This window comes from Monodon monoceros, unplaced genomic scaffold, assembly GCF_005190385.1.
Source record: "Monodon monoceros isolate NGI ecotype Baffin Bay Population unplaced genomic scaffold, NGI_Narwhal_1 Super_Scaffold_1, whole genome shotgun sequence".
Taxonomy (NCBI): Eukaryota; Metazoa; Chordata; class Mammalia; order Artiodactyla; family Monodontidae; genus Monodon; species Monodon monoceros.
The window spans coordinates 15,678,654-15,704,760 of record NW_021703765.1 but is presented as its reverse complement, the minus strand read 5'-3'; the positions used below and the strand labels follow the sequence as shown (position 1 = coordinate 15,704,760).

Sequence of the window (26,107 nt, the reverse complement as noted above, 5' to 3'; positions counted from 1 at the left end):
TTTTTAAGGCTTTCCTTCTGATTATAAGAGCAATACCTACTAATTACTGAAAATTACATCCCCATCACTAAAAATTTTTAATATTTTGATTTCAAAAATTTCAAATCTCCCGCTACCCAAAGATAACCACCATTTTTGTGTATTCCTTCTACTCTTCTATTTTCCGTTTGTGCATGCTTACACATACAGTTTTCTTTTCTGGTTTTTTGTTTGTTTGTCTGTTTGTTTTTTACTTAACATGGGCCTCTCATTACGAATTCTTTAGGAAAGCCTACATACTAATCTGTTAGATGAATGTGTTATACTTTATGTAGCCAGTGTTCTACTGCTAGATATTTAGATTGCTTATATATTTTTGCTTTTATAAACAATGATGTGATACACATTCTTGTAAATAAATCTTTGGGCACATCACTCTTGTCTAAGGATAGGATGTTAAAAGTGGTATTGGTGAGTCAGAAGTTACAAATATTTTAAGGTTTTGAAATACACTGCCAAACAAAACTCTATCAGTTGTATTGTGCTATGTTTCCACCAGTAGTTGTAAGCCCGCCCATCTTACTGAGAGAGTAATTACTCTTGGCACTGAACACTATCACTGACAATGTTTTTGCCATCTTAGAAGCACAATTTCTTTGATTGCTAATGAAGTTAAATAGTGTTTTATAAGTTCTTTGGACCTTCTTCTTTCATGAATTGTCTTTTCAATTTCGGGGGTCAACTTTGCTATTTGAGTATTTTCCTTTTGCACATATAAAAGCCCTCCATATATAATTTCCTGCAAATAGGCTCTATCTTCCAATTTGTGGCTTTGATACATAGAAGTTATGAATTTGTGAAGTTTTGATATATAGAAGCTATGAATTTTTATTTAATAAAAACTACACAGGAAGAAGGAAAAGGGATTTGTCTTTTAAAGGGTACAGAGTTTCAGTTTTGCAAGATGAAAACATTCTGGAGACCTGTTTGACAACAGTGTGAATATACTTACCATTACTACATTGCGCACTTAAAAATGATGAACGTGACAAATTTTATGGGGTTTTTTGGACCACAAATTTTAAAAAGCTATCTCTTTCTTGTGGTTTCTTCCTTCGCTTATTAAGCCCCATCCCTACTTGTACTTATCCACTATCCCATACTGCCCCAAGGCAGAGTAGAGATTAGAGTTCACATTGAGCCCTTCTCCCTCTTTGTCATGTTATTTGGTCTGTGCTAATGTACGGGATCAGCTTGTGCCTTTTCCCTTAGACTCCCAGACATCTAGGATTCTCAGTTTCCTTGCTGCTTTAGGGGCTTCCACCCTTTACAACTAAGAGAGTGATATACGTATAGGTATAATAGTTAGGATTTTGGTTTGAAAACTAGATTTTTTCCCCCCATTAAAAACAGAATGAAATGGGAGTTAGGACTTTCAGCCATGACTGAATGAGGAGGCTAGAAAATCTTCTCCCCAAAAAGCAAATATAAAGATAGACAATATAGGGCTTCCCTGGTGGCGCAGTGGTTGAGAGTCCGCCTGCCGATGCAGGGGACATGGGTTCGTGCCCCAGTCTGGGAAGATCCCACATGCCGTGGAGCGGCTGGGCCCGTGAGCCATGGCCGCTGGGCCTGCGCGTCCAGAGCCTGTGCTCCGCAACAGGAGAGGCCACAACAGTGAGAGGCCCGCGTACCACAGAAAAAAAAAAAAAAAAAAAGATAGACAATATAGACAACCATTTTAATGCTCTGGAAATCAACCAAAGGCATACAACAATAGGAGAATCATTTATGGTTGAGAAACATCTCAACTTTGGCTACTAACAGTGAGTCTCTATGACATTCTTGGCTAGAGCTGCTCTCACTCCCCCACCCAGCTCCAGTGTCACAGAGGTCCTGCCAGGGCAGGCTGTGAGCACTGCCATGTTTCTTGCCACGGTTGAAGGGGGCTCACTGTATCTGGAGCAGTGGACAACACCTGTGCCCAGCAGTGTTATCAATGGAAGTAACTCTTGGCAGCAGATGAGTGGAGAAGGCCAACAGCTCTAGCAGCATGAGGATGGGGTTGAGGTTGGGGTAGGCATCTGTCTGGCTGGGGCTGCGTTCATGTGCAGTGGAGACCAGGAGGGACCCAGCTCTCCATCCACACATTCCTAGCATGCACAGAGGAGACATGAAAGGGTCCAGCAGAAACTAAACATTAGGGCAGACTCAAACATGGCTGAAACTTGAATGCATTCCCCTACCCACAGATACACTAGCAGAGGATGGAAGTTTTACTGGCTCAAGGTATTTGAAACACAACCTCTGTCCAGTCATTCACTGGCTGCCCACTAGGCCATGCAAACACAGGAGTGACTCCCAGGAAACAAAGCTTAAAAAAATTTTTTTAAGAAAACTGAGCAGAAATATGTGTGCCCACATACTCTGGGCATGACAGATTTCACAGTTTTATCTCAGGTAAATTACTAAACTAAAAAATAAACCGAACAGCAATAACAACAACAGCCTTGGGGATCGGGGGAGATAACTGGAACTCAGAGCTACCACGATATATTGGGTTGGCCAAAAAGTTCGTTTGAGTTTTTCAGTAAGATAGTACAGAAGAACCCAAACGACACAATTCAAAAATGGAATTAATAATTATATTCACAATAGTGTCAATAAGAATAAAATACTTAGAAATAAACTTAAAAGACATATAATGAAAATTATAAAACATTGAAAAGAGAAATTAAAGAAGATTAAATAAATAGATATTTTATATTTATGGAATGGAAGACTCAGTATTGTCAAGATTGCAATTCTCCCCAAATTGATCTATATATTCAACACAATGCCTATCAAAATTCCAGTGGTACTTTTGTAGAAATTGATAAGCTGATCCTAAACTTTATATGGAAGTGCAATGGAATTAGAATAGCTAAAACACTTTTGAAAAAGAACAGCAAAGTTGGAGGACTTATACTACCTGATTGTAAAACGTGTTAAAAAGCCACCGTAATCAAGACAGTGCAAGAGTGACGCACTATTATATAGATGGACAGTCGCTATATATGTATCAGAATCGAGAGTCCAGAAATAAGCCCAGAAATAATAAAAATCACATTTATGTCAATTGATTTTTGACAAAGGTACCAAGGTAATTCAACAAAAGAAAGGATTGTCTTCTTTTTTTATTTATTTATTTAATTTTTAATTTTTTGGCTGCATCGGGTCTTTGTTGCATGCGCAGGCTTTCTCTAGTTGCAGCGAGCGGGGGCCACTCTTTGTTGCGGTGAGCGGGCTTCCCATTGCGGTGGCTTCTCTTGTTGCGGAGCAGGGGCTCTAGGCACGCGGGCTCAGTAGTTGTGGCTTGTGGGCTCTCGAGCGCAGGCTCAGTAGTTGTGGCGCACAGGCTTAGTTGCTGTGTGGCATGTGGGATCTTCCCAGACCAGGGCTCGAACCCGTGTCCCCTGCATTGGCAGGCGGATTCTTAACCACTGCACCACCAGGAAGTCCCTTTTTTAAAAAATTAATTTATTTATTTACTTATTTTTATTTTTGGCCGCGTTGGGTCTTTGTTGCTGTGCGCGGGCTTTCTCTAGTTTTGGCGAGTGAGGGATACTCTTCATTGCGTTGAGCCGGCTTCTCATTGTTGTGGCTTCTCTTGTTGCGGAGCCCTGGCTCTAGGTGCGTGGGCTCAGTAGTTGTGGCTCTCGGGCTCTAGGGTGCAGTCTCAGTAGTTGTGGCACGTGGGCTTAGTTGCTGTGTGGCATGTGGGATCTTCCCAGACCAGGGCTTGAACCCGTGTCCCCTGCATTGGCCAGCAGATTCTTAACCACTGAGCCACCAGGGAAGTACAGGATTGTCTTTTCAATAAATGATGCTGGGACAATTGGATATCCATATGCAAAAAATCCAAACTTTGAAACTTACCTCATATCATACACAAAAATTAACTCAAAATGGATCACAGAACTAAATGTAAGTGCTACAATGATAAACTTCTAGAGAAACACATAGGAGAAAATTGTGACTTTGAGTTATGCAAAGAGTTCTTCTATATGACACCAAAATCATGATCCATAAAAATTAGGAAATTGAGTTTTATCAAAATTAAAAACTCTTCTGCTTCAAAAGACATCATTACACACCACAGACTGGGACATGATGGAACTTTTGGGGATGATGAAATGCTCTAAAACTGGATTGTGGTAATGGCTGCACAACTATAAATATATTCAACATTGTTGAATCATACACTAACATTTGGAGCATTTTATTTTATGTAAATTATATTTCAGTAAAGCTTTTCAAAATGTATAATAAAAACAGTTAATGGATCCCTCGCCTATCCTTTAAAATTTTTTTTAATTTGTACTTTATGTACTTTCCAGGTTATTTGAGGTATAATTTGTATACGGTTTGCAAATATTTTCTCCCATCCTGCAGGTTGCCTTTTCACCCTGTTGATTGTTTCCTTTGCTATGCAAAAGCTTTTTAGTTTGACATAATCTCACTTGTGTATTTCTGCTTTTGTTGCCTGTGATTTTGGTGTCATATTCAAGAAATCGTTGTCAAGATCAATGTCAAGAAGTTTTTCCCCCATGTTTTCTTCTAGGAGTTTTATGGTTTTAGATGTTACATTCAAATCTTTAGTCCATTTTGAGTTACTTTTTGTGTATGGTGAAAGATAAGTGCACAGTTTCATTCTTTTGCATGTGGTTATCCAGTTTCCAGACACTACTTATTGAAAAGAATATCCTTTCCTCATTGTGTGTTCTTGGCACCTACTTGTCAAAAATTAGTTGACACTATATGCATGGGTTTATTTCTGGGCTCTCTATTCTGTTCTATTGGTCTCTGTTTTTATGCCAGTATGATACTATTTTGATTACTATTGCTTTATAATATAGTTTGGAATCAGGAAGTATAATGCCTCCAGCTTTTTGGTTCTTTCTCAAGATCACTGTGGCCATTCAGGTCTTCTGTGGTTCCATATGAATCTTAGGATTATTTTCTTCTGTTTGTGTAAAGAAGTCTTTGGGATTTTTATAGAGATTGCATTGAAATTGTAGATTGCTTTAGGTAAGTATGGACATCTCAACAATATTAATTCTTCTAATCCTTGGATACAGGGTATCTTTCCATTTATTTGTATCTCCTTTAATTTCTTTTATCTGTGTTTTATAGTTCTCATAGTACAAATCTTTCATCCCCTTGGTTAAATTTATTCCTAAGTATTTTATTCTGTTTAGTGCTATTGTAAATGGGATTGTTTCTTAATTTCCTTTTCAGATAGTTCATTGTTTGGTGTATAGAAACTCAACTGATCTTTGTATGTTGATTTTGTATGCTGCAATTCACTGAATTCATTTATTCTACCAGTTGTTTTGTGGAATCTTTAGGGTTTCCTACACCGTGTCATCTGCAGACAGAGATAATTTTATATTCTCCTTTCCAATTTGGATGCCTTTTAGCTGACCTTCATAGTGACATCAAAAACCATAGGACCTATTTGGTAAACCTGTGACTTTGAACGATTCCTTTGGATTTCAATTCCCATGAGCCCAAGAAGCAGATACCCAGCAGTAAAAGCTCCTGAACATGATATTCCTCGTGACACATATCCAGAGAGCCAGAAGTCTAAGACAAGAATGATCACCAGCCACCTCGTGTGATACTTGCTCATTTGACAGTGTCATCATGCTGCTCTCTTATGCAACCAAACAGCCCAAGAGCCCGTCCTCCAGCACATGTAAAGGTGAAAGGCAAATGTAAACTGTGTGTGCCCTTAGGAGCTCTGCAAAAGTCAGGGGACAGAGCTCCTGAACTCTTGTACCATGCGTTACCCACTGGTCAGGTAGCCTTGCAGACACTGATGCCCAAAATTCTGCATTAATAACATGCATTTTTAAAGCATAGTAAAGCTGATCTTAAATCAGGGTTTTGGGCAAAATACTGTTTTCTGTTCCTACCATTTACTTTTATATTTACACGGTCAATTAAGAGACCAGTTAATTCTACGTAACAGATAAATTCAGCAGGGAAAGTGTACGTTCCTTGTCTGGAGCAAAACTTCACAAAGGAGGTTCCCCCCAACTCACAGCTTTCTGTAGCCCAGCTGACCCCCAGTTGCCTTTCTCCCTTTCTTGAACTTCAGAGTCGTGTCCAAGCTTCATGCAGTTAGATCCCTCTCTTGGTGTAAAAGTTTCCCGTGGCTGAGTTCTGGGCTCAGTGTTGCCAGCCCAGCAAACTCCCGTCTTTGCTGCCCCCATGAGAGGGCTCGTGACTACACCCTTGAGAACATGGCCCTTCTTTCTCTTTACATTTCACAGTCCTCTTTCTCATAAGTTGTCCAAACCTGTCTCCCTGAGGACAAAAAGAGAACCTCATTCCAGGTAGGAAGATACCATCCCAACCTGCAGACGTGGCTGCACGTGACAGTAGAACAACCAGTTAGCATCTGCGTGTGTCACACAAGCACTTCCCCACGTTCATTTACTTTATGAGCGTTCACTGGAGTCCATTCGTTTCTCCCCAGCCCCCCGCACCCCCTAGCGATGGGACCACAGCAACTGCCTACTCACCACCCCTTACCGGGTCGACCACCATCACCACCACTTCCCAGCACCACAGCGCCACCTGAGCCTGCCAGCAGAGAGCCACTAGACCACTCTTCTAGGAACCCTGCTGTTCTCCAGATGTCTCCCTTGCTTACAGATCTCCTATGATTCCCCATCATTAACAGAATAAAGCGAAAACCTCTCAGCCTGACGTTCCTGAGTCCTCTCTTGTCCTGTGATGAAACCGACCCAGAAGCAAATTCTGAGGGAAATGTAGGTCTTGTTTCCGAATTATTCCTGCTCTTGTGTAGGGAGCGTGCCAGGCTTGTCTTCAAACACTCGTCCTGCCCAGGCTCAACTTTCTTGTCAGTTTCAGCCATACCTTCACCTCCGTCGACTGGTAACATGTGTGGATCAGAGCTTAATCAATGACACAGACTGTCGGTGGCACATGCCATCAGCACTTCAGAGACTTCTCAAGGAGAATATATTTTATACTGGTGTGAACCTGGACCATCTGAGAGCTCCTTCCCAGGACCAGAATATCTTGACCCGTGGTAGAAATGCTTCCCTGAACTCTGCTCCTCCCCTATTGGCCCATCTCTTCACTTTTCCTCAAACACACTCTATTATCGTCTCTCCCGTGTAGCTTTGCTGACATCTGTCCTTCCACCTCCTCCCGGCAGCTCCCATCCCAGCCTTCCTCAACCTCCCTCCTCTGGGTATGTCACTCATTTGTTTTGACACTATGAATTCCCCGAATTCTTAAAGTTCGTGGGGGTGGTGGGAGTTTTTCAGTGAATACTGGGCGGGAAGATGTTGTCCTGAATTCCCTTATTGTACCATGTTTGTGGTTTCAATTTTTAAAAATATTACCTAAATCTCTGATACATTTGGAACTTGTTTTGGTGTGATACATGAATTAAGGAAACAATTTTACCATTTGTCTCAACACCCAGTTATTCAAAATCAAATCTCCCCAGTGATTGGAAATGCCATCTTCATTATAATTTAAGTTCTCATCTATTTGGGGTCTCTTTTTTATGGCTCTACATTCTGTTCAACTGATCTGTCTAGCCATGCAATGATGTAAAACCATTTTAGTACTTATGGCTTTTTAAATCTATTTTGATATTTGCTAGAGCTGGTCTTTTTATCATTATTCTTGTTTTTCAAAAACTTCCTAGTTATCACCTGTTTATTTTTCCATATGAACTTTATAATCATCTTGTCTGGTCTCCCTCCACCAAACTCCTGTTGTTGACATTATCAGATCTGAATTTCAAAAATCATTCTGGCTACAGTGTGGAGAACAAGGGTACATGAGGGAAGACCAGTGAGAAATGCTAGTGCACGAGTTCACAAGAGATGTGAGGGTAACCTGGACCAGGAGGGTGACAGTAGAGATGGAGAGAAAATAGGATCAAGTGATACGGAAAAATTAAAATTGGCAGGACTTGGTGATGAATGTGATTTGACAGTTTAGGAAGAGGTAGGTGGTTTTTGAGTCTTGCCCGGAGCAATCCAGTTCTATAAAGACCCCAATCTGGATCAATCCAAGGATGCACTGTTAGCTTGGGAGTTGCCCTGAAAAGCAGGGTGCTCTTGGAAAAAGACCTGGAGCTCTTCTGTAAAGAGATATCATTGGTTCAGACAAGATACCCCAAAGTGAATTGCTTCCCCCAACCCGTATCAGGAATACCAAACCAGTTTCTAGAGCATTTCACAGGCTGTGGGAGTGTACCCATGACCTCAAACCTCATGGCTCTAAATGGCAACAGTGTATTCTGAGACATTCTGTTACATCATATTTGGGGACTGTAGAGCCAACTTGTGGTTAGTGAAGAAAAAGTACAATACTTCAAAAGTTTTCCTTTCTTCAGTTCCTCAGAAAGTGAAATTACCATAAGATTCCACTCCTAGGTAGATTACACCCAAAAGAATTACAAATGGGAACACAAAGAGATCCTTATATACCGATGTTCATAGCAGCATTATTCACGATAGCCAAAAGGTGGAAACAGCCCAAATGTCCATCATCAGATGAGCAGATAAACAAAATGTTCTATAGCCATACAATGGATGCAGCCTTCTAAAGGAAGGAAATTCTGACACATGCTACAACATGGAGGGACCTAGAAAGCATTATGGTGAAATAAACCAGAAACAAAAGGACAAATATTGTATGATTCCATTTATGTCAAGGTACCTAGAAAAGGCAAATTCATAGAAACAGAAAGTAGAATAGAGGTTACCAGGGACTGGAGGAAGGGGGAAATGGGGAGTTATTGTCAAATGGATAGAGCGTCTGTTTGGGATGATGAAAAGGTTCTGGGAATATGTGGTGATGATGGTTGCACAACGTTGAGAACTTAATGCCCCTTAATTGTACAATTAAAATTGGTTAAAAGGGTAAATTTTATGTGTATTTTACCACATTTGGAATGTATAGAAAAAAATCACTATGTTGCCTAACAGAAATTAACATATTATTATAGGTCAGTTATACTTCGAAAACAAACAAACGTGCAAACAAACTCACAGAAGAAGACCTCAGATTTGTGGATGCCAGAGATGGGGAATAGGGGGAGGGGGAACTGGAGGAAAGCAGTCAAAAGACACAAACTTCCAGTTATAAGATAAAGAAGTACTAGGGATGTAATGTACACTATGGTAAATATAATGAGCACTGCTGCGTGTTTTACATGAAAGTTGTTAGGAGAGGAAATCCTAAGAGTTCTCATCGCAAGGAAAACAATTTTTTTCTATTTCTTTAATTTCGCGTCTCTGTGAGATGACGGATGTTCACTGAACTTATAGTGATCATCATTTCGTGGTGTATATAAGTCAAATAATTATGCTGTACACCTGAAACTCATACAGTGCCGTATGTCAGTTATATAAACTGGAAGAAAAAATGGTAAATTTTATGTTATGTGTATTTTACCAACTTAAAAAAGGAATATATTTTTAAAAGTTTTCTTTTCTTATGAAAGAATGTGTCATAATAGGGGCACCTCCCCTCACCCCTGAGACAAATTATGATCATGTTATTACAGCTATAAGTCGTATTAGCTCTCTGAGACCTAGGTTTTGCAGAGTAGGCAACATACTCTCTTACCTCAAACAATACAAAATATTTTGGGAAACAAACTATATAGCCTGCATCTCCGGAAATCCCCTCCCAAGTGGCTAACCACAAAGGGAGGAAACATAACAAGGTGAAACCAGAAGTTTACAGTCAAAACTTAGAGTCCATGTTATTTCATTGTGTACTAGACCAATGCAGTGCAAACGTGCACTCGGGAATGATACGATTGCAGCAGTGAAGCTTTCTCTGCCTTGGTCTTTTCTTTATGCCATCATTTAGGGATAATCTTGTTCCCAAATGTCTTTTGAGGCAAATAGGTCTAAGGCATTCGATTAAACAGAAGCTATTTAAAACTCACTTGGGAAATCACCTGAATATTAAGTTAACAGAATTAGGCAGTATCCTTTGAAGAGCTCTGAAGACAGCTACGGATGAAACTGTGTTACTATTGAAAAAGCTGATGTTACAGATAACCGCTGAGCTAGAGACTAGCAAGCTGCCAATGCTACTTCCATGCAAAAAAATATATATTTGTTCCAGAGGACACCCTAAGAGGAATCTATCATAAAATGTAGCAGCATCTAAATGCAAGAACGATCAATCCATTGAGTGAATAGCAACATGTTTTCCAGAAAAAAGAAAGCATAATTGATTAAAATTGTACAAATAAGTGGATGTAAATTATTTATAGTGATAAAATTCTTCGGCAAAATTCTACACAAGCAAATTTTTCTAACCACGTGGTCATTACTATATTAAAGAGTGTGCAAAGGTTCAAGTGTTGGCTCAATGACAGTAAATGAAGGGTAGGAATAAAGGGAAATGCTTCTCGAGAGAGGAAGGTAATAGCCCTTTCAAGTCGTTGCTATATATCATGAAGATATGTGAACTTTGAAATCTACAAGTTTATGGATATCAGTGAGCTTGGGAAGATACCAAGTTAAGGAAGATAAGTATAACAGGATGGTAAAATGAAATTTTCAGCTGAGGCCCCTGAAATAGACACCACATTCTAAAGAGGTACAAGAATACTCAATGCAGGATTTATAAAGCAGATGGCATAATTTTAAAAATAACCACTACACACAGATTAGAAGGACCAAAATTTGGAACTTCGACAACACCAAGTGTTGGCCAGGCTGTGGGCAACGGGAACTCTCATTCATTGCTGGTGGGAATGCAGAAGGACACAGACACTGTGGGAAACAGTTTGGGGTTCTTACAAAACTAAACATACTCTACAATCCAGCAATCACACTCCTTGGTATTTACACAAAGGAGTTGAAAACTTATGTCCACACAAAAATCTGCACACGGATGTTTATAGCAGCTTTATTCACAATTGTCAAAACTTGGAAGCAACCCAGATGTCCTTCAGTAGGTGAATGGGTAAATAAGCTGGTACATGCAGACAATGGAATACTATTTAGCACTAAAAAGAAATAAGCCAGCAAGCCATGAAAAGACGTGGAAGAACCTTAAATGCAGACTATTAAGTGAAAGAAACCAGTCTGATTCCAACTACATGACATTCTGGAAAAGAAAAAACTATGAACACAGTAAAAATATCAGTGGTTGTCAGGGATGAGGGTGGAGGGTGTTAATAGGGGGAGCACAGAAGATTTTTTAGGGCAGTGAAAATACTGTGTATTATAATGATGGCTATATGTCATTGTATATTTGTCTAAATCCATAGAATGAATGTATAACACCAAGAGTGAATTTTAAGGTAAACTGTGGACTTTTGGGTAATTATGATGCAACAGTGTAGGTTTGTCAATTGTGAGAAATGTATCATTTTGGTGAGTGATGTTGATAACGGGAAAGGCTATATACGTGTGGGTACCAGGGGTATATGGGAAATCTATGTATCTTCCTCTCAATTTTGTTGTAAACCTAACACTACTGTAAAAAAAATTAAGTCTAAAATAATTAGTATGAATTGATTGCTTATCCACTTAGAAAATATTTTTTTAGAAAACCTACTGGGTGTCTTGCTAGTTAAAGCATCTACAGAAAGATGTCGTGAAGCTAGGCACGGTACCTAAAGGGTACGAAATTGGCTTAGGCAATGAAGGGGTTCAGAATATGCCTCTCCAAAAGATACCAAAATATTTTGTATAATGATTATTTTAGGCTGAAGACATTTAAGATTCAACAGATAAACACACACACACACACACAAAGCCCTCTGGGAGCTTCCCTTATTTGACTAAAAGCAGTAACTTCTGGGAAATAAGGCTGCCATAAATTCCTCTGCAGGGTGGATCTACTCCCAGAAGAAAGAACAAAAATAAAACCTAACTGAATTCCCTTCTCCAGGGGATTGTTATGACCCTGAAGAAGATGGAAAGACTACCCATACCTGTATAGACAAACGTTATCACAAACTTTCTCCTCTCCCATCTAGTTTTCTAAAACCCACTGGCCTTTCTTAAAGAAACCTATTTGTTCTTCCCATAAGAAGCCTTTTCTCTCCCCTCCCCCTCTTCTACGAAACTGGGTATATAATTCTTTAAGGCCAACCAGTTAAGGAGGTATCTACTTCCTTTGATGGTTCCCACGTGCACATGAAATAAACATTTTCTCCGGCTCATCTGTTGCTTACCAGTGTAATTCGCAGGACCCAGGTACTGAACATAAGAGGGTAGAGGAAAAGGTTTTTTTTTTCCCTCCCCTACAGCAAAAAAGCAAATTTGTTGGCTCAGCCAACTTCAGTAAAGGAAAGGTGAAAAGTGAGCTGGGCCTCGGCGGCAACCACAACCAGGGATGGAACACTACTTTCTCCACCTCTCATTTCTGCTTCTCTCAGGGTACCGGTCACTTTCTCCCCCTATGGGAAAAGTCCACACAGCCGGTGGGGACATGACCACCAGCCAGCTCAGGCTCATACTTCACAGGTTTGCCACCTGAGAGAGCCTGAGACCCTCTTCATCAAGGTGAAGGTCAGAAATCCCCAGGACTGGCCAAGCGTGGGCAACACGCCTGCCTCCGGCCAATCACTGGGTTGAGGAAGCAGACTGGTAAGAAACTGGGGGCTCCCAATGAACCACATATTGAAAAGCAATATTTCTGAGAAAAGAGTGCCATTCTAGGCAGACAGAACAGTCCTTCCAAACAGCATTGTGAAGACCTCAGAAACACAGGCCACCTACATGGCTCCCTCGGCATCCTGAACCCCCATCTCTTGGGTACCCTGAATCCCTGGATTTCTCCCCTAACAGTGGTTTGTCAGGAGTGGGTGGGGAGGGGCAGAATCCTGCCCTGGATCCCAGCCAGTCATCTGGAGCCTTTTTTAGCTTGTCTGTGCTCCGCTCCCAGAGGGCTAGACCCTTCTCCATTCTACGTTGCTTTATTCAGACAACTTGTGGAACAATGTTGGCCAGCATCTGAGACACCCATGTCTCTACCACATCGCTCCTAAGTTTTACCCCAACTCTGCACTCCCTCGACTCAGTGTTGTTTGTCTTAAAAACCCAGACCCCAAATGAAACTGTGCCACACCCCTCTTTGGAATGGATCTCAGATTAGAAGATTATCGATTAATAGTAATAAGAAGGGGCAAAGACCAGCCCTTCTTTCCCCAGCCCCTGCCCACCGCCAGCCCTGTCTTCATCTCCCCCTTCTGCTGAGCCCCACTCTGCGCTGTTACCCGTAAAGGTGTCTCTGCACTTGTACAGACTGTGTGCCACGCCCTACAAAGCTTTAGGGAGATAAATTTAGACATAAAACAGGAAGTAATTCTCTATGTCACTGGAGAAGTTATTGTCTCAAGATATTTTAAAGCTAGAGTTGGGGGGAGCAGTTCTCAAACTGCTGTGGATCGGAATCACCTGGAGGGCTGGTTCAGCCACATCTTCCTGGGCTCACACCCAGAGTTTTTTTCAGTAGGTTTGGTGGGGGGGGTCTGAGAATTTGCATTTCCAAAAAGCTGATGCAGTTGGGCCAGGGCCCTCACTTTAACAACTACTACTGTAGAGGCTTAAGAAGAGACAGAAAACCTCTCTACGCCACAGAGCTCTCATCTGAAATTGAAGGTGTTGGCCTAGTCAACTGAGGTGCTCTTTAGGGCTGACTTTCCATGAATATCGTGTTGAACAGGTGACCACATACATACTTGTTCAAGCTATTCTCATTATCATGAAATAATTATTGATTATCTTTATTATGATACCATAAAAATTTCCAGTAGCTTCAGTGCTCTGATCTATATACAGCAAAACCTCAGTAAATTAAATTCATTAGAGTCACTCAGTGAAAAGCTTAGAGAATATTTTAAATAAATGCCCTTTTACTCATAATTTCAACTAGCCTCCTACAAAAAATGTTTCAAAGAAAAGTTTTCATTGACGTAGCTTTACAGAACAAATGAGTGATTAGCATGTAAGGATTAGCAAATAACTAATGTTTAAAGGCCTTAAGTATGATTTAAACTGTTGCTTGACTAAACATGTACCTTCTCCCCTTTCCCTCAACCAATAAATATTACTTGCATTTTAATTTAATACGGTGTCCATTCTCCTGAAACAGCATTGTTTGTTCTCGACATCTAATTTGAGCATATAACTAATATGTTACAATTTAAACCTTCAGTCATTTAAATATTGCCCCTCTGCCCCCCAACAAATAATCTTATTTATATGTTAATTTACTTAACTAGAAGTAGTCCAGGATACTGGAAGAGCTGTGATCACCATCCAGGGCTAGTCTTTGATCACATGCTCTCCTCTGAGACCTCATGCCCTTCCACTCAGAACCGTAATGTTGAAAGGGGCTTACAAAGCATCTAGTCCATACCCTCAATCTGAGCCACCAAATATGTCCTCAGGGTACCACACCTAGGAAGTCCCAAGCTCTGATGGACAGCCCAAGCTGCCAGGAGTTTTGAATCAATTCTTGGTACATAACACCATGTGCACAGTCAGATCCCTCCATCAGTGACCCCCAAGAAACTGAGAACAGGTCACCCTTGCAAGCACGGAGCAGAGCCAGCACTAGTGTATTTTCACCTTTCCACCTGAGTGTGCTCACCTACAAAGGCTAATATTGTCATTCAACTGGGAATAGTCATAGGTGTCACATTTTTTAAAAAGTAAAATTATATCAGTATTATCCAGGAAATAATCATGCCTTCACTGGTCAGACTCCTTTCACTCTCTGAGTCTACCATCCCTAATCCTAGAAGTTTACTTCTCTTCATTCCTGGCCCATCTCTAGGGCTTTTGATAAAAGTCTCTGGAAAACTTCTAAACTGCATACACCAATATAGAAATCCTAAGGTCCAAAATCTTGCTTTGCCACTTTTTCATGTTTATAAAATTTCTCTCCTCAGCTAGATCATAGGCTTCTAGAAAACACAGGTTCTATTTTATATTTTGTGTCTGCTGTGTCTGAATGGACAGCCAGGATCTGGAACCCCAAGTCTCCTTGCCAATGTCTGCTTGTTTCCCAAGGGGCATATATATGGAAGAAGGACATGTTATATAGGGGACATTGCCTGCAATGTGTTCTCATTATAACTGGGTAAGTCATCAGCCAAAATCCTCATGGTGGGACTCCACCTTGATGGAATGGCATAGACTAATGGGGAACCACTACTTTACCTCAAGGCTTAGAGTAGAGCGGGCCTCATCTGCTCTCTCCATACTTCCTGTCTTCCGGGGGCCACCCTGATCTCACGTTGCTTTTCAGCTGCGTGTCTAAATCCACCCCACCTGGTCTAGTTGGCCTTGCTTCCAAGGACTGAGAGCTGGAGTAGGGCGATCACAAACAAGATGGCAGGATGCAACAGGACCTAATAAGCAGACTGAGCCAGTATTTATACAGAAGAACAGAAATACAAATACCAAGGAAGATAAAAGTGACGAAAGATTGGCTGAAGGTAAGTCAGGATCAATCAAGGGATGATGCATGTCCACCATCTAGATGACCCTTTAAAGGTAAACCAGCTCATTTTTCAGGCACCAGCACTATGGTTCCCCCCCCTTTTTTTGGCTGAACCACACAACATGTGGGATCTTAGTTCCCCCAACCAGGGATTGAACCCGCGCCCCTTGCATTGGAAGCACAAAGTCTTAACCACTGGACCGCCAGGGAAGTCCCAGAGCTATGGTCCCTTGATCGAGATACTCTTAACGGCCCTGGCTCTTTGGAATCCTGGCTGGACATGCCAGTTCTGAGCCCCTCTTGGGGAAGGAGTGGAATAAGTGGGGACTAGGGATGGTGAGGGAGCAGTGCCCATGTTAGAAGCTGGGAGGAGCTGGATGCCAGAAGAATAAAGAGCCTTTCTCCCTTAGGAATGAGCCTAATAGGTAGATCTTCACTCCTTTCTCCTGGACCCTCTACTGGTCTGCTTTGCTTCTCCCACTTTTTTTTTTTTTGCGGTACACGGGCCTCTCACTGCCGTGGCCTCTCCCGTTGCGGAGCACAGGCTCCGGACGCGCAGGCTCAGCAGCCATGGCTCACGGGCCCAGCCACTCCGCGGCATGTGGGATCTTCCCGGACCGGGGCACGAACCCGTGTCCCCTGCATCGGCAGGCGGACTCTCAACCACTGCACCACCAGGGAAGCCCACTTCTCCCACTTTCAACATTCTGACTGTAAAGGGAAAAAGAATCAAGTGGCCTTGGAGAAGTTGAGCCTCTGACTCTCATCAGTAGTTCCTTTCCCACTATGCCCTCGGTTTCATCATTGACAGACAAGGAAGTGCTTGCTCTCCAAAGGTGGAATGAAAGGCAGAGATCCTGGGCTCTCCCTAGAGCAGTGGTTCTCACCTTGATTACATATTAGAATCAGATGGGAAACTAAGAAAAAATTCTCAGAAACCAGGCAGCATTCCCGAGCCAATTAAATAAGAATCTTGGGTGTGAGACTCAGACACCAATGTATCTTAAAACTCCCCAAATGAGTCTAATATATAGTCAAGGCTGAGCACCGCCACCCTGGAGATTAAGCATCCCTTCTGAAACCTGGTTGTACCTTAGAATCATTTCAGGGACTTTTAAAACTACTATTAAAAAAAAGAAAGAAAGGGCTTCCCTGGTGGTGCAGTGGTTGAGAGTCCGCCTGCCGATGCAGGGGACACGGGTACGTGCCCCGGTCCGGGAAGATCCCACATGCCGCGGAACGGCTGGGCACGTGAGCCATGGCTGCTGAGCCTGCCGTCCGGAGCCCGTGCTCTGCAACGAGAGAGGCCACAACAGTGAGAAGCCCGCGTACCGTAAAAAATAAATAAATAAAAAATAAAATAAATTTTAAAAAAGAAAGAAAAACTAAAGACACCCCAGACCAATTAAGATCAGATCTCTGGGGATTGTGAGCCAGGTATCAGTATGTTTTTAAGGTTTCTCAGGTTTTAAGGTTCCTTTGTGTGTATGTGGTAAACCATATACAACATAAAGTTTACCATTTTAACCATTTTTAAGTATATAATTCAGTGGCATTAAGTACATTCCCAATGTTGTGCAACCATCACCACTATCCATTTCCAGAACTTTTTCATCATCCCGAACAGAAACTTTGTGTCCATTAAACAATGACTCCTTATTTCCCCATGCCCCCCAGCCCCACCCTATTCTACTTTCTGTCTCTATGAATTTGCCCATTCTAGGTACCTTATATAAACGGAATCATACAATATTTGTCCTTCTGTTTCTGGTGTATTTCACTAAGCATATGCTTTCCAGGTTGTAGCATGCATCAGAATTTCCTTCCTTTTTAAGGCTGCATAATATTCCATTGTGTGTATGTAGCACGTTTTGCTTTTCCATTCATCTGTTACTGGACATTTGGGCTGTTCCCACCTTTTGGTTACTGTGAATAATGCTGCTACAAATATTGATGTACAGGCATCTGTTTGAGTTGCTGCTTGCAATTCTTTGGGGTATATTCCAGAAGTGGGATTGCTGGATCATATGATAATTCTATGTTTAACTTTTTGAGGAACTGGGCTACCCTCATGTGATTCTTATGTGCAGTCAAGGATGAGGAACACTGGCGAGGCCAGCATCCCTGTTACATCCTAAGAGAGTACAGACTGGTAGTTGGTAAATATTATTGGATTAATTTCTTCATAAATTGCATCGTAGCCCAATGCAGTTGTTAGTGTCACAAAGTCAAAAGACTGTTGGAGGCTTCCCTGGTGGCGCAGTGGTTGAGAGTCCACCTGCCGATGCAGGGGATACGGGTTCGTGCCCCAGTCTGGGAGGATCCCACATGCCGCGGAGCGGCTGGGCCCGTGAGCCATGGCCGCTGAGCCTGCGCGTCCGGAGCCTGTGCTCCGCAACGGGAGAGGCCGCGACAGTGAGAGGCCCGCATACCGCAAAAAAAAAAAAAAAGACCGTTGGGTGGCTTAACGTAGTTAGCACCCTTTTGAAAACCCCAACAAAGTGTCTCACGGCCATGAGAAATATCACGTCAACTGCAGTTCCTGCCTTCAGTTGAAATGTGTCCCCAGTGATTTGCTACTGCTGATCATTTAAGTATCAGAGTTTCTGATCTGCTTTGTAGATAATAAATGATTGGCATTTTAGATAGTAAATTAGACCTGATTCAAGACTTCTCCTATCATAATGTATCTATCATGATACCTGGTATTATTCCTCAGATACGTTTTCTTGAATAGGAAGGGGAAAGTGGCAATGTATACAGGAGTGTGCTGTACACGGGAATGTCTTCCATCTCATAAAGCGCTGCTAAACTAGCCACTGACAGCCTCATGGGAAATCCCTTGTATGTGAGGTTTTTGTTTTGTTTTTTCTCTTGCTGCTCCACACGGTACTTTCTCCTCCACGTTTTCAGCCTTCCTTCTTGCTGCCAACAGAGTACTCACCACTCCCTTTCTTTGCCATAAGCAGAGATTGGATTTAGTCAACCCTTTGACTAAGGTATCTTGCAACTCCGAGAGATAGAAGTTGTAGAAAACTGATACTAATGCAAATAATTCTTGATTATAAATAGATAACTTCTGTCGGGGGAGGTTCAATGGATTTCCCTCCTCCACTGTGGAAGAAGTTGTTTTGCATCTATTAAGCTAATTCATCTCAGCTCCCTGCTGGGCTTACATATTTATCTCACTTTTGGATTTTCCTTTGAAGTGGTCACAACACCTTTCCGGTTCCCTCATTCACTAACGTGTTAAATAAAATCTTTGACTTGTATTCACTGTACATTCGTTAAGAGTCATGATTTTAACTTTCTTTTTGAAAAACCATCTTATCCAAAATCTGAAACACCAAAAACACCAAGTGTTGGCCAGGTTGTGGGCAACAGGAACTCTCATTCATTGATGGTGGGAATGCAGGACACAGACACTGTGGGAAACAGTTTGGGGTTCTTACAAAACTAAACATACTCTTACCCTATGATCTAGCAATCACCCTCCTTGGTATTTACTCAGAGGAGCTGAAAACGTATGTCCACACAAAACCTACACACAGATCTTTACAGCAGCTTTATTCACAGTTGCCAAAACTTAGACACAACCCAGATGTCCTTCAGTAGGTGAATGGCTAAACAAACTGTGGTACATCCAGACAATAGAATATTATTTAGCACTAAAAAGAAATGAGCTATCAAGCTATGAAAAGACATGGAGGAATCTTAGATGCATATTATTAAGTGAAAGAAGCCAATCTGAAAAGGCTGTATGATTCCACTTATATCACTTTCTGAAAAGGGTCAAAATATGGAGACGGTAAAAAGACCAGTGATTGAAAAGGGTTGGGAGGGAGCAGAGATGAATAGGCAGAGTACAGAGGATTTTTAGGACAGTGAAAATACTCTGTATGATACCTTAATGGTGGATACATATCATTATACATTTGTCTAAACCCACAGAACGTACAACACCAGGATGAACCCTAATGTAAACTGTGGACTTAAGGTGATTATTATGTATCCGTGTAGGTTCATCAGTTGTAACAAATGTACCACTCTGGTGGTGGATATTGATAATGGGGGAGGCTGTAAGTAGGTGAGAGCAGAGGGTACATGAGATATCTCTGTACCTTCCCCTCAATTTTGCTGTGAACCTAAAACAACTCTAGAAAAAATACAGGCTTAATAAAAACAAAACTAAATGAAAATCATCCCTTAACAGTATTTGGCACAGAGCCTGGCACAAGGTAGGAATCCAATTAATATTTGTGAATGAATGAGACAAGTAAATGTAATCTCTGCCATGGATGATTCATCATGAAGGAAGGGTATGGAATATTAATGCAATGCTTAGCTGTTATTCCCAAGTTGAAATTGAAATGGGAAAATCCCCCCAATCCTTTGAGAGATGGCGGCAAGAAGGGGCAGCAAGGAAAGTGGAGAACCTTGTGTCAGAAAGTGGCTTGCGTGGACTCAACACAGAGGCTGAGTTGGAGGTCACAAAGGGTGATGACATTGGAATAAGGTGGGAGACAAGGAATGTCATTTAAGTCCAGGACTCCTGTTTCCTTTCCCTCTGTTGTATACAGATCCCAGGACCTCTGGGTGTTCTCCTGCACTGGACCTTTGAAAATCTGTCCAGATATAAAATAATGGCATTCTGGCATTTTTGGTTAGAGTACCAACTCTAGTCAAAACACGTAAAGGAAAAAAAAGCTATGGGTCAGATTCCAGATGTGTGAGTGTTTTAAAGATGACATCAATGGATTTCTATAGAATGAAACCACAGGCTTCCTGCAAATTGTCTGGATTCACAAAGCCCTATCTATGTCACTTTCAACTAAGGAGGAAGAACTCCCAAGTATATTATCCGTAGACATGCATGAACTTTCAAAGGGCATTTAAAAGTCAGATCTCCACTCTGTTTTTCTCCTATCTTTATAGAAATGTAATGGCTGATATAGAAAAGGTACGTGACTTACTGTTTATTTATTTTTTTATTATTTTAATTTTACTGGAGCATAGTTGATTTACAATGTTGAATTACTGTTTATTATGTTTTTCCAAAATTAACCTGGCAACTTTGAGAGTACTAATAAACTCTGCATCTACTTCTCCCAGACACTTTCTATGTGTACATATAGAAATTATCTCTCATTTAATTCTCGTAACAATCATTTAAAACAGGTACTATCATCTTCTACTCTTTACAGATGTGGAAACTGCAGGTGAGAGGTTAACTTGCCTAAAGTCACACCATTAATGCCTGGCAGCATCAAAATTCAAATTCAGGGCTAACTCTAAAGGTCACATTCTTTCTACTGTACCATTAGCCACCATAAGAGAAACACAGGAGTGAAATTACATTAAAAAATATTAACATTTGATTGGGAGGAGAAAAAGACCAGTCATAAAACGTAATGTTAGTCCAAGGTAGAGGCTGGAGGGTGACAGGTGAGGTGAATGCATACGATATAAAATTGCTAGGTGAAAAACAGGGCCCTGACTCGAGTGAAATGAGGGAGGCACTTGTCTTGAGGCAGAGAGGAGAAGCAGGGGAGGGGGTGGGAGGGCTCTGACATCATCATTACCCAGCTGAGCTGTACTGGCTAAGATGCACCTGGTCAAATTGGGAAGGATACTCACAGGGTAATGAATGAGCAGGCGCACAAGCAAAAACTTGTGTATAGTACACTTAGAAAAAAGTCCCTTGAATCTCAATTTTAACAGACTAGAAGACTAGACTAATAAGGACCAGACCAATAAAGACCAGAAGACTTCATTTCCATGCTTGGTACCTGAAGGTAATAGACTAATATTTGTTCACTGACTGAGGACAAAAGCAGAAGGCACTAGAAGTAATTGGAAAAGGTTTACCAAGGTCAAACCGAATATGAAACAAGCATTTGCACTTGTAAGAATAATGCTGATAAGTTGGCATTTATTATCTACTACTTGCTAAGCAGAGCTAGGTGATTTACATACATCAACTCCTTTAATTCTGGTAACAACTCTATATATACTATATTTTCAGTCCCATTTTAATAGATGAGGCAGAGAATTAAGTAACTTATTCAAAGTCATAAAACTAGAACCCAGCAGATCTTCCTGGATCCAAAGTTTGTGCACTTAGCCATTATACCGCATTCTGAACTTTGAACTTACACTGGATTAAAAAAAATCACTGGATAGTGACTAACTGTGCTAGAATGTGGTGGAAGCTGTGTGGAGCTACCACTCTGAAAAAAGGTAGTGAGAATTTGGGTGTCCAAATTATTGCTACAGAAAATCCTGCTGTCCCGTGTGATGAAAAAGTTAATGCCACCAGAAACTGGGCCAGGAAACCTGTCTGGGGGCTACCTGGCTAGTCACACTTTATAAGTTACTTGCTCGCTTTTGTCCCAAACTATCCTCTAGTTTTCAATGGGGCAATGGCCTCGAATATCGCTAAGAGTGGGAGAGTGAGCTCAGGTGCGTCTGCATTTGTTATTTCATCTATTCTGCGTCCTTCCAGGGAAGGGCAACCTCTATAAAGCTGTCTGCTCTGATTTATGAAGATTCTGGATGGCAGTCTGACTCGGAGGAAACCAGGTGATTCCTGCTAAAAACAATCATTTCCAAGATCGAATTAGGTTTAAATACACCATAGCCCAGTTTTGTTGTTATTGTTGAAGTCTAGGCACAGATTTCAGGCAATTTCCATTGAGTATCTGGATCTCTAGCACCACTTCCCTTAGCAATGCCATACACATCTAATCCTAAAACGAGGAAGCCTCCGCTGAGGCTGCCCAACGCGGGTGCTGGTGGCGTCGCCGGGCACACGCAAGTCACTGAGTCAGCAGAGCGCGCCTCTGGAGGAGCGGACCCGCCGGCGATGGAAAGCCACGTGCTCTCCTCCTTGGCGTGAGGCAATCCTCCTCCCACAGCCTCGGGAAGCCCCGACGCCACAGGCTTCCTCGCCATAGTGGTGCCGCCCGACCGTAGTTCCTCCACCGCTTCCTCCTCCAGCTGCCACCATTCGACCCTTCCTGCTCAGCAACGACTCCACCTCCCACCCGGGTTTGAAGCGCGCGCCTCGCCGCGGCCCAGAAGAGGCGGCGCGAAGGGCGGGGGGAGGTGCGCGGCCGCGCGCACGCGCGCAGTGGGCAGCCCCGCCCCCGGAGCCGCTAGCGCGGCCAGCCGGCCCGACTCACCCAGGCAAACCTGGCTCTGCGGGGAGGGAAGCGGCGCTTCCTCCTCCGAGCACGGTGCAGCGCCGTCCAGTTAGTCCTTCCGCCCCTGCCTCCGCGGCGCCGCGGCGAGCGAGGGGGCGAGCGGAAAGTGCGCGATGCGGCCGGCGGGAGCAGCGGCTGTCGCGGGGTCGCCGGCGCGGGACATGTCGCTGTGCGGGGAGCTGCTGCAGGCCCCGCCGCCCCTGGCCTCGCAGCCGCCGGCGGCCGCGCCCTCGGGGCCGCCGCTCCCCGCAGCAGCCGGCGTGACCCTCAACCGCCTTCCGGAGCCGCTGCTGCGGAGGCTCGGCCGGAGCTTGGACCGAGCGCCCGAGGGCCGGGGATGGAGGAGGCTGGCCGAGGTGGCAGGGAGTCGGGGGCGCCTCCGGCTCAGGTGCGGCACCGGGGCCCGGGGTGGGGTGTAAGGGCGGGGCGGGGTCACGTGGGGGCGTACTTGGGCGGGGGGCGCGCGGGGAGAGTGAAGTGGGCGCGGGAGAGGGAGGGCGGACGCGGCGATGGGTGAGGTTGGAAAACAGCGGGGCCACTTGAGATGGTGCAGGGGCCGCTGGGGGTAAGGAGCGCGGAGGGAAGGAGGTGGGAGAACTTCAGTAACCTTCCAGACAGAGAGCCTGAACCCAGGAAAGTCCTGGGAATGCAGAGATTCGAGGTTGGACTCCGGCAGTGCACGCCCTTTTCCTACCCTCCTCCCCTTTAGCTGAAAGAGAGAAATCGAGGTTGACCAAGGAGAATATAAAGAAAGCTATCTGGAGACCATTACGTTAGGGCGGTAATTCCAAAAGATTAAAATACACAGACCTAGAAGATCTAAGGGAGGTTAGGAAGGGGACGTGCAGGTAGATAATGAAGGTGAAGGGTTTGAGGTGCAGGAATTCATGAAGGTTTTAATGTAGATGTAGAGAGAGAAGGATAGTGGGAAAGAAAGAAACTAAACTCACCGTCTTCCTCCATCAAACCAACTTGCCAGGTTTTCTTCCTGATTTCACCATGAACATTAACCCATTTTCCTATTACCAGGCTTGGAACTGGGCTTAAGACTCTCAGGACTTCTTTACACTCTTACGAATTATTGAGAACCCCAGAGAGTTTTGGGGTTTTATTTATTTATTTATTTATCTATTTATTTATTTTTGGCTATGTTGGGTCTTCGTTGCTGCACGCGGGCTTTCTCTAGTTGTGGCGAGCTGGGGCTACTCTTCGTTGTGGTGCGTGAGCTTCTCATTGTGGAGCACGGGCTCTAGGCAGGCTTCAGTAGTTGTGGCGTGAGGGCTTCAGTAGTTGCTCACGGGCTCTAGAGCGCAGACTCAGTAGTTGTGGCGCACGGGCTTAGTTGTTCCGCAGCATGTGGGATCTTCCTGGACCCCACATGGACCAGGGCTCGAACCTGTGTCCCCTGCATAGGCAGGCGGATTCTTAACCACTGCACTGCCAGGGAAACCGCCCCCCCCCCCCCGGCCCGAGAGTTTTTAACGTGGGTTCTATATGTTACATACATACAACATATACTGATATTTACCGTATTAGAAATTAAAATTAAGAATTTTTTAATATTTAAAGAGAATAATTCATTACATGTTAACAGAAATGACGTGTTTTTGTGGAAGAACAACCTTTTCCAAAACAAAAAATTTAGTTAGAAAAGTGGCATTGTTTTACATTTTGAAAATCTCTTTAATGTCTTGGCTTAATCCCAGAGAACCGGCATCTTTTATGTCCTTCTGCACTCAGTCTGTTGCACTGTCACAGGTCAGGTAACTCTGGATATGCCAGTGTCCATTCTTGAGAGAATGAATGAAAAAAATAAATAACATCTTAGTATTATTATGAAAAGTCATTTTGACCTTGGGCATCCTGTGAAAAGGGTCTCAGGAACTGCAGTAGGGCTTCCCAGACTACACTTAGAACCACTGCTCTAGATCACTGTTACGATTTGGGTCTGCCTTTGAACCCCTTAGCAGTTTTTTTAACTTCTCATGTAACCAAACTTTGTCTTGTATGATTATTTGTACATGTCTTTATAAACTCCTCGAGAACAAGAAGATTTAAGATCCTATATGTTATGCATAGAACCTATCTTAGACACTCTATAAATAATTTTGAATTGAGAGGGGAACCATTCGTTCAAAATTAAGTTTTTTGAGTGCCTGATTTTTGCAAATGTTTCAGAAGATAAAACGATGTCAGATATTTCGCTCCTACTTATAAGGGCTTATGCAGTAATAGACTTATTCTGAGACAATCACAAATAATATGTTAGATGCTATGTTGGGTGTGAATAATCACAGTGGGTTTTTATCATTTATTAATCACTTAATATATATAACAGACAATGTATTAAGTATTTAATTCTCACCACAACCTTGAGTTTCAAAGAGTTTGAGGTTAAACCAGAATAATGATGATTTGGGATTATTTGGCTGTTCAGTGGAGTAATGATGTGAGGATGGAATCAAGAAGTGGTAAATTTGCAAAGTTGAGCAGATGGCATACTTTTTTCTTTCTTTCTTTCTTTTTTTATTTTTAACTTTTTGCTACTCTGCACGGCACGTGGGGTCTTAGTTCCCCAACCAGGGATCGAACCCATGTTCCCTGCATCGGAAGCACAGAGTCTTAACCACTGGACTGCCAGGGAAGTACACCCCTTTTTTTTTTTTTTTTCTGTTCTAGGAAGAATACATTGTGCTTTTGGCTGTGCAAAGAAAATCCAAGATACATACTATTATTCTAGGTCCATAGATTTCTGAATTTCTAGACTTACAATAATATAAACAGTTGTCTTCTTTGTGGGCAGGGGGCGGGGTCAGATTACCAGATCTGTGATTGGTTAATTTGTGAAATTAATTACTACTCTAGTTAGGGAAGGCTCTGGCCTTTCCTGAAGAAGTTTCTCCTGAAGTGAGCACTCCTATTTGGCCATGAAGGAGGGAGAACATCAGTAAGGCCCTGCCACTGAAGAGGCATGGCTGATGGAATCTAAAAGTGGTGGATACCTGACATCAGGTGTTCAGTTTTCCTCCCTAAGCCTTCAGTTAAGTTTTGTTAAAGGCTATAGAATGGTATTAGCTTTGTTTGAGGAACTAATGGAAAAGTTTGAGACCACTTCTCTGGCGAAGGTAGTATGGAGAGAGGGCAGTTGCCCAGCAAGAGGAGACAAGCAACAAAGGGCATGAAGTTGTGGAAGCTGGGGATTTCAGGGTGGGAAGTTTACTGGAGACAGATGAGTTTGGCCAGCCTTCCAGGATGGTGAAGGTTAGCTCAGAGTAGGTTAGTTGTGCTGGGCAAAGTGGAGGCCACCCTGAAGGTTGGAGAACTGGAGAACATTAAGCTCACATACCTGTTGAGATCAGAAGAATTAAACTGACCTAACAAAAGGTTAGCCCTGGGAA

The 26,107-nt window shown here is 42.7% G+C and overlaps 1 protein-coding gene across 4 annotated transcripts in view; it reads left to right on the top strand.

Moving 5' to 3' along the window:
- Positions 1–22,699: 22,699 nt before the first annotated feature.
- The window catches only part of MALT1 (MALT1 paracaspase), a 59,039-nt gene continuing 55,631 nt past the window's right edge, over positions 22,700–26,107 (top strand). For 3 of the 4 annotated variants that reach the window (XM_029218780.1, XM_029218764.1, XM_029218772.1), the window contains exon 1: positions 22,700–23,097. In XM_029218780.1, coding sequence (XP_029074613.1) covers positions 22,823–23,097 — 275 coding nt within the window. In that variant the 5' untranslated portion in view covers positions 22,700–22,822. The remainder of the gene's footprint in view (positions 23,098–26,107) is intronic. The other variant, XM_029218756.1, reaches the window with a different exon arrangement.